At 53.7% G+C, this 14291-nt stretch overlaps 2 protein-coding genes across 3 annotated transcripts in view; one reads left to right on the top strand and one right to left on the bottom strand.

The window, feature by feature from the left end:
• The window catches only part of CDH23 (cadherin-related 23), a 330906-nt gene extending 323169 nt beyond the window's left edge, over positions 1-7737 (top strand). Inside the window, exons 53-67 of the mRNA XM_004681069.2 lie at positions 938-1129; positions 1240-1353; positions 2022-2151; positions 2266-2517; positions 2597-2758; positions 3237-3493; positions 3801-3898; positions 4283-4403; positions 4486-4565; positions 4707-4747; positions 4917-4977; positions 5369-5498; positions 5660-5782; positions 6140-6244; positions 6771-7737. Coding sequence (XP_004681126.1) covers positions 938-1129; positions 1240-1353; positions 2022-2151; positions 2266-2517; positions 2597-2758; positions 3237-3493; positions 3801-3898; positions 4283-4403; positions 4486-4565; positions 4707-4747; positions 4917-4977; positions 5369-5498; positions 5660-5782; positions 6140-6244; positions 6771-7097 — 2193 coding nt within the window. The 3' untranslated portion in view covers positions 7098-7737. The remainder of the gene's footprint in view (positions 1-937; positions 1130-1239; positions 1354-2021; positions 2152-2265; positions 2518-2596; positions 2759-3236; positions 3494-3800; positions 3899-4282; positions 4404-4485; positions 4566-4706; positions 4748-4916; positions 4978-5368; positions 5499-5659; positions 5783-6139; positions 6245-6770) is intronic.
• A 354-nt stretch (positions 7738-8091) lies between these two features.
• The window catches only part of PSAP (prosaposin), a 29069-nt gene continuing 22869 nt past the window's right edge, over positions 8092-14291 (bottom strand). The window contains exons 8-15 of one of the 2 annotated variants that reach the window (XM_012723726.1): positions 14146-14154; positions 12326-12457; positions 11060-11155; positions 10575-10755; positions 10332-10492; positions 10019-10099; positions 9780-9887; positions 8092-9038 (exon numbers count right to left, since the gene is read on the bottom strand). In XM_012723726.1, the coding sequence (XP_012579180.1) occupies positions 9003-9038; positions 9780-9887; positions 10019-10099; positions 10332-10492; positions 10575-10755; positions 11060-11155; positions 12326-12457; positions 14146-14154 (804 nt within the window). In that variant the 3' untranslated portion in view covers positions 8092-9002. The remainder of the gene's footprint in view (positions 9039-9779; positions 9888-10018; positions 10100-10331; positions 10493-10574; positions 10756-11059; positions 11156-12325; positions 12458-14145; positions 14155-14291) is intronic. The other variant, XM_012723727.1, reaches the window with a different exon arrangement.

Below are 14291 nucleotides of genomic sequence, written 5' to 3'. Positions count from 1 at the left end.
GTTGAGGATTTTTGCATCGGTGTTCATTAGGGAGATTGGTCTGAAGTTTTCTTTTTGTGTGTTTTCTTTGTTAGGTTTTGGTAGTAGTGTGACGTTGGCTTCATAGAATGTTCAGTTACTTTTTTTTTTTTTTAAGATTTTATTTATGCATACAAACAGGGGTACAGGTCAGAGGTGCAGGAACGGTAAGAGGATTCACCTGAAACATAGTGGGGAGCAGAACAGGCCGACTGATGAAGTACACTGTTGAGGGGAGCAGCAGGCAGGTCAGGAGAGGTCTGCCACGCCTGTGGGTCACCTCCTGGCCTGGGATGGAACTCATGCGCAAGTGGCTTTAGCTTCTTAGTGCTGTGCTTTAACCCACTGTGCCACCAGGGAGGGCCTCAGTTCACTTTTTAAAGATCTTAAACTTGAATGCAGGAGCCTGTTGCGCAGGTGAAGTGGCATGTCCAGGTCACAGACGTGAACCCACGTGTCTGGTCTCCATCCGCCAAGGCATCTTTCCTGCTTATCTCCCGATTGCAGGCTCCCCACTGGGCGGACGCTGTTGTCTGGCTACTAGAGCTGTGATGGAGCAGCAGATAGCATGACAGACCAGAGAGCCAGGGCTGCCTTCGGCCTTGACTTTTAGATTCTGGTCAGTCTTCTAAATCTCAGCGCCAGTGGAACGGACGGACGGATGGGAACAGTTCCTGAAGGCTGGGCACCCCGAGAGGCGGGCCCCTCATTGTGCCCTCACAGCTTAGGCTGGGGCGGGGTGGGTGAGGGGTGCTCTGGCAGAGGCCGTCTGACTGCAGGGAAGCCAGCCAAACAGACAAGTTCTCACAGTGGTGGGGGGCGGCGTGGTGGCGAGGCCTTGTGCAGGCAGGAGGAGGGACGACAGTCCACGGGACTCTCCCAGATGGCCCAGGAGCCGCCCTCCCCATCACACCTCTAGGAGATCCCACTGCGCTCCAACGTGTACGAGGTCTACGCCACAGACAGGGACGAGGGCCTCAACGGGGCCGTGCGCTACAGCTTCCTGAAGACGGCCGGCAACCGAGACTGGGAGTATTTCACCATCGATGCTATCAGTGGCCTCATCCAGACTGCACAGCGCCTGGATCGCGAGACGCAGGCCGTGTACAGCGTAAGGCGGGGCCGAGGGAGGGGCTTTCCTGGGGCCACAACGCCACGCGCCCAGCGTGGACGGTGATGACCGGGGACATCCCGCCACTGACTACATTCCTCTGCCCCCAGCTCATCCTGGTGGCCAGCGACCTAGGCCAGCCGGTGCCATACGAGACCATGCAGCCGCTGCAGGTGGCATTGGAGGACATCGACGATAACGAACCCCTCTTCGTGAGGCCGCCAGTGAGCTCACCCATCCCCTGGGCCCAACAGGCCCACAGGGACTCCCCCCTGCCATCACACTCTGTGCCGTGAATGGCTGCTCCTGAAAACTGCGTGTATCTCAGCTACTTCCCGAGCAGCACGATTCCAAGGCACTATCCAAAACAAAACCAAAAAAAACACTTGACCTAAGGAGCCAACATGCTCAAATTTGTATGCACAATGCACGGTCTCTCCGAAAATCAGTTCTGCCTTGTGGAGCTTGGGCTGAGCTCATCTGTTATATTCTTGTGTATTTTCTTGTGTACACACGGGACATGATGTTCACTGGAGACTGTGTATGCGTGTGTGTGTACGTGTGTGTGCACGCACGCGTACACACACATTCCTGCATGCGTGGCCCCCCTCCTTCACCCCACTCAGGTGCAGGGACACCTAAGACAGCACACCAGGCCCAGCTCTACCCGTGAGGATGTCACTGGGCAACACTGCCTGATGGCAAAGCTGGGGTGTCCCAGGCCCAGCCCTTGTTCCCTTGAGATTTTAACAGTTCTGCTCCCCCCAGAATGCCTGGGCAATAAACCCCCTCGGCAGCCCAGGAGCCAAGGTACCGCCTAACGTGCTGTCATAGAACTGGAAGCCGGGACCTTGCTTTGGCTGCACGTTATGACACCCCCTCTCCCCTGCAGAAAGGCACCCCCCAGTACCAGCTGCTGACAGTGCCTGAGCACTCCCCAAGAGGCACCCTTGTGGGGAACGTGACCGGCGCCGTGGATGCTGACGAGGGCCCCAATGCCATCGTGTACTACTTCATTGCAGGTGGGTCCTGATGGGGCTACTGCTCTACCTACTCTGGGCTGGGCGTGAGCCAGCTGTGCCTGCCCCAGCACTGCCCTCACTCTGTGTCATGTCCCCCCGCCCCCTCCCCCCAAGCTGGCAACGAAGAGAAGAACTTTCGTCTGCAGCCAGATGGGCGTCTGCTGGTGATGCGGGACCTGGACCGAGAGCGCGAGGCTGTCTTCTCCTTCATCGTCAAGGCCTCAAGCAATCGTAGCTGGACGCCTCCCCGTGGGCCCGCCTCTGTCCTCGACTTGGTCACTGACCTCACGCTGCAGGAGGTGCGCGTGGTGCTAGAGGACATCAACGACCAGCCGCCTCGCTTCACCAAGGCTGAGTACACTGCAGGTGCAGAAGCCAGAGCCAGGGCGGGGGGTGTGCATGGCCCCTGATGTGCCATTCACACCTGCCTGTCTGTTCCCTGCAGGAGTGGCCACCGATGCCAAGATGGGCTCAGAGCTGATCCAGGTGCTGGCCTTGGATGCAGACATTGGCAACAACAGTCTCGTCTTCTACAGCATCCTGGCCATCCATTACTTCCGCGCCCTTGCCAACGACTCTGAGGATGTGGGTCAGGTCTTCACCATGGGTAGGGACCTGGATACAGACAGGCTTCCAGCCAACACTTGTGTCGCCGTATGGGCTGTTGCATTAAGGAAATGGGGTCTGTGTGGGCACCACAGGGTGTGGGTAGCCAGCCAGCCACACCAGCCTTCCTGCGCTCCTGCCCTTCCGTCCATCAGGCAGCCGTCAGTTGTGAATCCTTTATCTGTCGTCTGTCATCTAGTCTCTAATTACTCACCTCTACACCTGCTTGCTTTCTTCCTCACCCACCCATTTATCCATCCGTCCATCCTTGCATCCTTCACCATTCACACAACCAAAAACCAGATTTCACTAGAAATTGCAAGTTCTGGCAGCACAGGCTGCACACTCGTGCCAGTACTCAGCTGAGCTGAGGCCCACACGCTGCATGTGTCGTGGGCACGCGTGCTCACTGCGCCCACCCGCGGCATCTGAGGCGCTAGGCGGCCCCTGAGCACCCTGCCTGGGGGCTCTTCCTGCAGGGAGTGTGGACGGCATCCTGCGCACCTTTGACCTCTTCATGGCCTACAGCCCTGGCTACTTTGTGGTGGACATTGTGGCCCGGGACCTAGCAGGCCACAACGACACGGCCATCATCGGCATCTATATCCTGAGGGACGACCAGCGCGTCAAGATCGTCATTAATGAGATTCCTGACCGCGTGCGTGGCTTCGAGGAGGAGTTCATCCGCCTGCTGTCTAACATCACTGGTGCCATCGTCAACACCGATGATGTGCAGGTGCCCTACGTAACCCGCCCTGTGGTGAGGGACGATGGCGGGAGAAGGGAGACGGGGCAGGCACTGCAGCGGGAGCAGGCCTACCTGCCCTCAGGCATCCTAGCTGCCGTGGCTGGAGAAGACCTTCTAGGTCTCCTGGCCTTCGTTTCCTTCTCTGTAAAGTGGGATAACAATAGTTGCAGGTTCGGGGCTGATGAAGCAGTGAGCATTTGGTAGTGATTTTCCTAGGAGGGGAGGGCAGGAGGGGCTTCTAGAAAAGGCCTGCCCTTGCTCCTGTCCACTCCTCATGATGCCCCTTCTCTCCCAGTTCCATGTGGACAAGAAGGGTCGGGTGAACTTCGCACAGACGGAGCTGCTCATCCACGTGGTGAACCGCGATACCAACCGCATCCTGGATGTGGACCGGTATGTGGAGGCCTATACTGAGACTGTGTTCTCTGCCTCCCTGCCCCAGTGTCTGGGAGGGCACCCACCAATGGAGGCATAGACAACACCATCAGGGTGGCGCATCCTCCAGGGAGAACAGATGGGGGCAGGAGCAGAGTTCCAACCTCTGAGCCTTACTCTCCTGTCTGGAGCGTGGGACTATTACACTGCAAGCATCAGATGGGATCCTGTATGAAGGGAATGATGAGCCCTATATGTGCTCCCCCAGCTAGGTAGACTTCAAGGTTTGTTGTGGGGGCAAAATTTAGGGGGCTGAGGCAGGAATTGGGCACTGTCCTGAGCGGAGTGCGCTCTTAGAATGGCTGAGGACGGGAGCTCTGGCCCTGCTCCTCCCCTCGCCAGGGTGATCCAGATGATCGACGAGAACAAGGAACAGCTGCGGAATCTTTTCCGGAACTACAATGTCCTGGACGTGCAGCCTGCCATCTCTGTCCGGCTGCCCGATGACATGTCTGCCCTGCAGGTACCCCTGGTGGCACCCCCTCCTGCAGCCCCCTTCCTGCCCCAGGCACCATGCCTGCTCATGCCCGACCCTGCTCCCCCAGATGGCGATCATTGTCTTGGCCATTCTCCTCTTCCTGGCCGCCATGCTCTTCATCCTCATGAACTGGTACTACAGGACTGTGTGAGTGACCTCTACCCACCCTACCCTGAGATAAGCCAACCATCCTGTTGCTGGGACAGACACAGTGGCAAGCAGGGCCTGTGGGTCCTGAGGTGCCAGCCCGGTCCCAGCCTCCCTCACCAGCCCCTCTCTTCTCTCCAGACACAAGAGGAAGCTCAAAGCCATTGTGGCTGGCTCGGCAGGTAAGCAAGAGCAGTGTTGATTCTGGAAGGTGGGGGGGTGGGGGCGGTGAGGTCTGGGGGCCTAAAAGGCCTGCCCAAGCTTCACAAGGTTGGCTGGGGCTGTGGGCTGACTCCCCAACTGCAGCAAAGTAAACCCCTGCCCTCCACATGCCAACCCTTCTCCCCGCAGGGAATCGAGGTTTCATCGACATCATGGACATGCCCAACACCAATAAGTATTCCTTTGATGGGTGAGTGGAGTCTGGCCTGCCAAGGACTGCAGAGAGGAGGTCCTTTCCAATGCTGAGGGAGAAATCTGCCTGAAACTTGGGGTGTGAGCGCCCCCTGGTGGGCTGGTCTGAAACTGCCCTGAGCAGGGTTCACACCTGATGGGGACATAAGACTCTGGACCTTAGATACAGAGTACAGAGTAAGGTTTCTACCCCAAAGCTGACCTGGATTGACATGTCCTGGTTCTAACACGACCCTAAGGGAGGCGGGAGCACCCACGGGCGCCATGGCCAAGAGGCCAGATTCTCATGGTCTTGGATCCCCAGCGATATGATTGCCAGAGAAATGAGCAGGAAGAGTTATCCACCATTCAAGCCATCCTGCCTTACTCTACCCCATTCCCACCCACAGTGCCAACCCCGTGTGGCTGGACCCTTTCTGCCGGAACCTGGAGCTGGCAGCCCAGGCAGAGCACGAGGACGACCTGCCGGAGAACCTGAGTGAGATTGCCGACCTGTGGAACAGCCCCACCCGAACCCACGTGAGCCTGGGGCAGGGAGTGGACAGTCACATGGTTAGGAGGGTGGGGTGGGTCGGGTCTTCACCACTGTTAGCCGCAGAGCTGCATTCTCCAGAAAATGACCCCTACCTGTGTGTGCACCTGTTGTCTACCTCTGTCCAATTAATGCCCCCTCTTTCCAGGGAACTTTTGGGCGTGAGCCAGCAGCAGTCAAGCCTGATGATGACCGGTACTTGCGGGCGGCCATCCAGGAGTACGACAATATTGCCAAGCTGGGCCAAATCATTCGGGAAGGACCCATCAAGGTGAGCCCTACCTGGAGGATTCCAACACACACACCCCTCTGATCTTGTACCCCACTCCAAAGGATGCAAGAAGGGAGGGTCCTGGAAAACAGCTTTCTCCGCCAGGACAGCTAGACCTGCCCTCCACTGTGGCAAGACCACTCACTACAGCAGAAAGAGGGGCCTGGGCATAGGAACTATGGTGACCTCCAGGCTGGGCTCCTCTGAGACTCTGGCTTGCCACTGCCAACAGGCTCTGCCCCGATCCTTCAAGATCGGAAGCCTGTGTGTCCTATGTCCCAGTTACCTTCCATCACTGCCCAGGGGAGGAAGGATGGGGGGTCCTAGGTGAGGGGTTAACCCTCTCCGCTCTACCAGGGTTCGCTGCTGAAAGTGGTCTTGGAGGATTACCTGCGGCTCAAAAAGCTCTTTGCACAACGGATGGTGCAAAAAGCCTCCTCCTGCCACTCCTCCATCTCAGAGGTAGCCGGGTTGGCCAGGGAGCTGTGTGCTGTGCCCCAGCCCTGGGGGTGCTCCCTCTTCCTCACTTTCCTGTCGCCCCTGCCCTCAGTGTCTCTGAAGCTCAGCAGCCAGGGTCACAGCAATGGGTGGAGGGTTGCCAGAAGGTACACTGCGTTCTGGGCTCTGCTGTGGGTTTTCCAGAAGGTGTGGACTGTAGGGTAGTGTTTCTCAGATTCAAGAAGCCCAAATTTGTCTACAGTGATTGTATCAACCCTTTAAAACGTCAGACTTTACCTAAGAACCCAGATTTCTAGCTGAGCCCACACTGCCAACTCTGTTCACCCAAGATCCACCTGTGACTCTGCTTTGCCTGCAGCACTGACTGCCTGGTTATAAGTAAAGTGGACCCTGCCAACTTGAGGACAAGTTGGTAACAAGTCCAGATTCCATCACAGGGAATACACAAAATGAGAAACATTCTCGTAGGGAAGAAACAAGCTGGGCTATCACCTGCTAACCCCTAGGGCATGGCCCTGGCTTCTTGCAGCTGATCCAGACTGAGCTGGAGGAGGAGCCGGGGGAGCGCAGCCCAGGCCAGGGCAGCCTGCACTTCCACCACAAGCTGCCGACGGAGCTCAAGGGGCCGGACGGGATCCACGTGGTGCACGGCAGCACGGGCACGCTGCTGGCCACTGACCTCAACAGCTTACCCGAGGACGACCAGAAGGCCCTGGGCCGCTCCCTGGAGACACTGACTGCAGCAGAGGCCAGCGCCTTCGAGCGCAACGCCCGCACAGAATCCGCCAAATCCACGCCCCTGCACAAGCTCAGAGATGTGATCATGGAGAGCCCGCTGGAGATCACGGAGCTATGACCAGATGGGAGCCTCAAGACGAGTGAGAGCCTGTCCCCCGCCCCCTCCCAGGGCAAGAACAGGGGCAGGGGCAGGGCCTCAGGGTGTGGTCTCCGCCGCAGGACAGCTTTGGTTGCAACACCTTAGCCTGGCCTGAGGCCCACATCAGCTGCACAGATCCACTTCGCCAGACGCTCATTCAGCATCTGATCTCTACCTTCATAAAATTTGTTATTTTTTTAAAAAAAAAAAAAAGTTAAGTGTCTAAGGACAAGGTAAGAAGGGTCACCTGGGACCGTAGTCTGAGGACCAGCTCAGGCCAGGCTGAGGTGAAAGAGGCCAAGCAAGACCTCTTCCCCTCCCAACCCCACCCTTCCCCTAAGTAGCACAGAAGTCCAACTCACCATCGGAGAGGTGCCAAGAGCCGGCACCCTGCCTGGCCTCCACACGACTTCAGTTCGAGTCCCACTGCGTTTCTGCCACCACCCTGGCTGGACATCCAGGTAGGGCAGCGAGTGATCCCTACCTCCCCACATGAACATGGTCAATGTCAGCAAACAGCATTTTCTCCATTTCACTGGCTCCCCAAATGTGCCCAGCTCCTCCAGAGAAATGACCGATGTACCCTTGGGTTTGGAATGTAGAGTGTTGGTGTACGTTCCTTTTTTTTTTTTTTAAATTAAGCTGTTCCCACAATGCTTTCCCCTTGGTTTTGTCTACCCGGTACTCACCAAATGTTTCTGGAATGGTCTGAAATTTTAAAAAGAAAAGCTAATTCACAAGGAACCGGCACACACTCTGGCTCTGGTAAACTACTCGTGTGGCTGGGGTAGGGGGGTGGCGTGGGAGGGCAGAGCTGGCGCCACCCTGCTGGCCCTGGCTCCCTTAGGCAGAACCAGGTGGGTTATTTACCCACTTTCTTGTAGCCATGGAACGTCTGGGCACTTAGGATCCACGGCCTTGAAGCTCATCAGAAAACAAATCCTTCTGTTTGAGGTAACTACAAAGGCACAGGTCTGGTTAACACAACTTTATTGTGAAATCACAAAACAAAATTAAGTCCATTTGATAGCAACTGCACATCTTACTGGCTTTGTTTGCTGTCTCCTGGCAACCAGAAGAGACGCAGCAGCCAGGGCCCCTGACAGTGGACCCTCCACCAGGAAGCCAGAGGCTCAGGAGCTTCACCCGCACTTTGAAAGGCAAAAGCGCATCTACAGAGGGGCGGAGCGACAGTGGGCAGGAGCACAAAGCAGAGCCACAAGAGCAAGCACTAGGTGGTCACCACTGTCTACATACGAACACACAAAGCCAGGGCCTCCACACACAGCTAGCAGGTTACAATCCGGTAGCTTCCCCCTCCCGCAGAACCCCAAACAAGGCATCACCAAGGGAAGAGGCAGGAAAGAGCAGGCCCAGGACCACAGTGCTAAGCCTGCCCCGGTCTGCTGAGCAGCCGCTTCCAAGACCTCTATTACAATGGGAACTATATTGTTTAAAACTCCACTTTGAGTTTCTGGTCTTGTATATAAAACCACCTTTGTTTTGCTTCTTTGTATAGCGACCACCACGCCAAGGGCTCTCCTTAGCAGAGGCCTCAGGCCCCAGCAAAAATGGAAACTTTCTGTCAAGAAGCTCTGGCTCGTGCCAACAACCGGAGCCCACTCTCCAGGTAGCCACCATGCTAGAGCAGGCTGAAAGACCTCAGTATGTCGCCATCCAGCTAGCAGAGAGAAAAGGGGACACTGAAGCAGCTATGTCAGTGGCAGGTCAGGTGCCCACACTGACGGCAATGCTACAATAAGGGAGCTGAGAATGAAGGTAAGGGGGTCCTAGTTTTTAACAGTCAATGGATCTGTGTGACTGTTCCCTTAGACACACAAGTAGGAAAAGGTGCTGGAGGTTCTCCCAGATGGAACATTCCTTCTAGTTCCACACATGACGTTTGCAATGCTCGACAGCCTGGCAAGAGAGAGAAAAACCAGGCTTAGTCATCAGATATCACCCAAAATGGGATCCATTTATCTTGATGGCACTAGAAGCTGAAGACCCAACCTGATTAAAAACAGGACAGCAGGTGGCCATCAGTTTGGGGGACTCAGTGAGAGTTCAGAGCAGCAGCTGCAAAGCCTTTTTTAGTAGCTTACAGGTAAGCACCCATTCATGTAGGGCCCAGAACCCCAGCAATTAAGCCTCATATGGCAAAAAATTTCTTTACACACCAACTTGGGCTTGAGAATTTCCCCAGCTGGGAGGAGGAACCAATTTTATCACCCAGTGGTGTGGGTGCTTTACTACTCCTCAGTGACCCTCCCCAGTACCAACAGGCCCTGCTGGTCATGAGGAAGAAAAGGTTGTACTCAGGAACATTCCCAAATCCTTCCAGGAAAGCAAAAAGGGTCACCCAACAGTGAATACCCAGTCAGAATAGTGCCATATTACGCATGGGGTGAGGATTCTGGCTGGGGCCCAGCCAGGGCAAAAGAACTTGAGCTTGAGCAAGAACTGGGCTGAGGCATCTTGTGCAAGCCCTGGGTGACCTTATTCAAAACTGACCCTGTAAGGGAAATGAAACGAGAACAGCCTTCAAGATTCCACAAGTAGACCCAATTGTCTCTCAGGTCTCCCCCGACGTAGTGGAGCAAGCAGACCACTTGAGGCACCTGTTAAGGCAGGAGTCTCCGTGCGCGGTGAGCTACTCACATTGCACTGGGTGGCTGACTCCATGTTCTGGCACCAGTAGCTTGGACCCCAGACACACTTCTCAGTTCCCAAGAGAGGCCTTTGAGCGGTGGGACAGGCTCCAATTACCTATTTGGTGAAAAGGGTTGGGTGAGGGCATTAGATGGGCTCAATGTATTAACTTTTCCCCAAAGCCAAAAAAAAAGTCTGAGAGACTGTTCCAGGACCCACCACCCAAAAATCTACCAGACATAGCTTACCAGGCACACGTAAGACGGGTCCATCACCTCCACCAGGACTTCGATCAGCACAGGCTCGTACTCGGCCACAAACTGATCACACTGTTAAGAAAAAGGGTTGGGGGGGGGGGGGTGGCGCCACTGGATATGAGCCTCATGCAGTGGCCACTCTCCCCAACACCTCCAAATCAGTTTATCTCCCCCAGTGACTCCACTCAGTTCTAAGGCCGGGAGGCAGAAATAACTGACTTTCCCTCAACATGTCAACTGAGGGTACAACACAAGCAGCCTGTGCTGTGGCCAAGAGGGTTCTGACACTGGCCCAGAGGCCTACCTGCTTCTGGTACGGGTCAGGAAGGAAGCTGCAGCCTTTCTCCAGAGCATCCAGGATCTGCTGTTTTGTGCTGTTTTTTTCTAGGTTGTGCTCCAAATAGCCTACCAGCTTCTTACACACCTCACAGAAGCCACCATTCTTCTTCTTTTGGGTCACTCGTGCTACAATGAGACAGCAAGCACCCGCTTAGCACCCTTCCAAATCCAAAAGGTGCCTGCCACCCCCATCTGGCCCTGGGCTCACCAGTCAGTGGGGGCAGCTCCCGGGAGGGGCAGACATGGAGAAGGCTACAAACCACCGTAGCCTCTGTCTCCAGCATCTTCAGGATAGACGTGCCGTAAGTGTCTACCACCTCCTGGCACTCCTCAGATACGGATATGGGCAATTTTGAGCACAGTTTATGCAAAGTGTTAAGGAGCTCTTCCTGAAACACAAGAGAATCCCATGAGAAGACAGGAGGCTGGACAGGGGTGAGAAGAGTCCAGTTGCCAGTCAGCAAGATGGTGTTTCTCCCCTAAAAGACAAGGACTACAAAGCAAGGTGTGTGACCACCCCCAACCAGGGAGCTCCACTGGTACAAAATGCCTTATAAAGAAAGACATGGCAATTCGGGGTCCAGGTGCATGTCCCACATCACTAAGGGCCGAGCCCACTTGAGCTGGTTTTGGGTTCATGGGACAGGAGAGCCCCCGCTCTGAGGAGGGCAGCATTCCCCAAAAGCCACATACCTCAGTCTTATTGTTGTCGATCTGCTTGACCACCTCCTTCACCAAGTACTCACACATCTCACACTTAACATCTGACTTTGACTGGACCAGGTCGTTCTGTTAAAGAGGTAGATGAACACTTTAATGTGGGGCCCTGTCCAGCTCCTCTAAGGAGGCCAGGCAGCTTCATAGCACATGGAAGACCGCTTCCTCTCCAAGAAAGCTCAAGTCCATTTTTGTTTTGTTTTTACAGGGGGAGACCCTTTCGTTTCCCCAAATCTATACTACCACACTCCCTCCAGAAATTCATACTTCAGGAGATGGGAGCAGTGAAAGAGTCCCCTGACTCAAAACAAAAAATGCCCAGGTGCTGTTTACATCACCATTCAGTATTAATTTTAGGGAGGTGGATGAGGGAGTGAACTGGAAATTCGCTACCTGTCTACATGTTTAAACACAAGTCAGGTCTGCTCTGCAGTTTGAAGTCTCAGCACCTCAGACTGCTTCTCTAGAGCCTACATCTACTAAGGTGATCCCCACTGAAAAGAACTTTCTGTAAATAGTACATATCTGGTGTCCACCATAATGCCGACAGCCGCATGTAATGGCCATGGTGTAGCTACAGCACAAGCTATACAAGAGCTCCATTTGTACTGCCCCTTCATTCAGTCAGCAGGGTAGGCTGGGCTAACAAGCATTTCCACTGGAGATGGAGGGGATGGCAGAGAGCAGCGTCTGACCCTTCCTGTGTGGAGCTAGTAGTACATGCGTGTGTGTCATGTCATAAGACATCACCCTTAAGAACAAGACTGAAAGCCCCATGAATACAAAGATTTTGTTCACCACTGCAGGCGAACTGCCTTAGGCCTAAAACACTGTCTGACCAATAAGAAGTGTTGACTATGCACTGGAAGGAGCATATTGACCAAATCAAGCCAGCTGGGATACAAAACAATCATCGGTGTGCACACAGGTTGCGTACCCACAGAGGCTTCAAGTTTATGCCATGGCTACAAATGCAGGGAATGCGCAGTGGGGAAAGGTTAAGCTGGAGCCAGACACAAGGAAGATTCTGAATAGACTACAAAGTGCAAGCTGGATCCTTTGAGCACTGACATTTCTAACCAAGGAAACAAAGTGCTGGGAGAAGAAAACTCCATTAGTAAACATGGGATCCCACCAAACAATGGTCTCAAACTCAAGTGCCTTTAGGAGCTGAGTGGGGAACCCAGAGTGTGCGCCTCAAAAGATCTGACACAGCAAATTCACAACAATGACATCAGGTACCTTAATCGGCTCCACCAGTTCCAGGGCAGGGATGACATTCCCCGAGGCCACTTTGGCAGGGATCAGAGTCTGCATGGGCATCTTCTTCACCTCATCACAGAACCCAGCCAACGCACAAATGTCCTTGGGTTGCTGAAGAGAGAAAAAACAGTCAGATGCAGCCCTTGGCCTCCACTGCCTGGTCCCACTCTGTACATACAGGTGCTGGGGGGACACCTTGATCCCAGTGTCAAAACTGACTGCCCTGAGACAGGCAAAGGCTCCCTGTGGAATCTGAAGGACCTGTGCGCTACTACAGAGCAGATGTACCACTACACACAGCTCTGAAAGGAAAGCAGGGACCAGCGCTCTGCCTGGCACCTGAACAGGCACCAAACCTCTCCAAGGACACCTGGCCTGCTCCAGAGCCTGTTTTTCAGGTGGTCTGGTTCACTCTGGAAGTAAACCATATGCTGTTTCTAGGGGAGGAATTATAAACAGAAAGCCAAATGGATTAGAAATAAAACCACACAGGGTCTTTCACTGGCAGGACCATTTAAAATGCTGCACTAAGGAGAAACGCTAGCTTTAGAAAGCCAAAGTCTGTGTTCACAATTATGCAAACACGGTACACACGAAAACCCAATGCCCCAAACTGATGAGTTATTTCAAGTAACAAGGCCTTTCAGATTGCGCCCCTTGCCCATCTAGACACCAAACCACGGAGAAGCAGCTCATTTGGACAACAGGAGCGAGGAAGTATACCTATTCTGTACACTTGGTGGACCAGATGGCCTGGCTCTGGCCTGGTGGCATTTGCCTCCCACCACCAAGCAGCGTGAATAGGACTACTAAAAAATGAGACCTGGTAAGGGAAGAAGAAGAGGCTAGGCCATGGCAGAGGCTCATCTTGTTTTAAGATCAAGAAGGCACTAGAATTAAACAAGGCTAGGAGTTTAAATGCAGTCTATCCCAAGAATCCTGTCTTTGGCACAATTTAAAAATAGAGGGTAACATCAGAATGGGGCTGACGACACACAACACACATTTTAGAAAAAGACAAAGACTGAAGAGGTGTGTGGTTGTTTATAGCCTTAGATCAATTTTGTTCTAACTCCCTGAGGAAGCCTAGATCCAAATTCAGGTATTTCAGCCAAAGTTCTGTCCCTGTAGACTTCAAAATACAATTGAAAAGTCTTTAACTCTATTTCCAGAAATAAATGCCAGGGCTCAGAAGGGTAAGGCAATGCTCAGTACAGTCCCCAAGGGGCACTGGCTCTGCCAGTAGGGTCTGGGCTTGTTCCCCTGTTCCGCCATTACCGTGGCTCTCAAGCCATCTGATGTGGCTGCAGGACCCCATCACCCAGAAGGGCAAAAGCCACAATCAAGAGATTGTTTCCAACTCTCTGGATTGAACAGTCTGCTCACTGTTTGCAAATGGTTTGTTCATGCAGCAAAAGCATTTCTGGGATTATGAAAACCAGAATGTTCTCTCAGGTCATAAAAGACAAGGGCTCCCAATGGCAATCAGGCCTACAAAGGAGGCCATCACCAGGGTCACCCACGGTTCCCCATCATCAACTGGTGACCTGCACATGGCAGGCTGTGTGCTGATTTTGACCAGAGTGCAAGGTTCTACTGGTGCCATTTCCTGGGCCCTCTTTAGGTGCTGAATCACTGGGTTAAGATGCAGAAGCACCCGTGCAACCCATTAACAGATCCTGCCTTTCTCAGTCATCCCTCATAGCTGGCAGAGCTGACCATGCCATCCAAAAAAGATGAGCAAAATAACCATAAGAAGCAGCAGACCACTACCACAAGCAAATTTCCCCATCACATACCTGATCCTGCTGTTGAACAAAAAACAGGAAGTCGGAGATTAAAATAAGAGAAAGGAAAGGACACAACAGTTAAGAAAAAATTAAAATAATATCAAGCAGTTAACCAGGTATAAGGATGTCACAAAGTTTAGGAAACACCTACGCAG

Source organism: Condylura cristata, unplaced genomic scaffold, assembly GCF_000260355.1.
Source record: "Condylura cristata isolate star-nosed mole 26May11 unplaced genomic scaffold, ConCri1.0 scaffold00011, whole genome shotgun sequence".
Taxonomy (NCBI): domain Eukaryota; kingdom Metazoa; phylum Chordata; class Mammalia; order Eulipotyphla; family Talpidae; genus Condylura; species Condylura cristata.
This window is presented reverse-complemented; position numbering and strand designations above follow the sequence as displayed.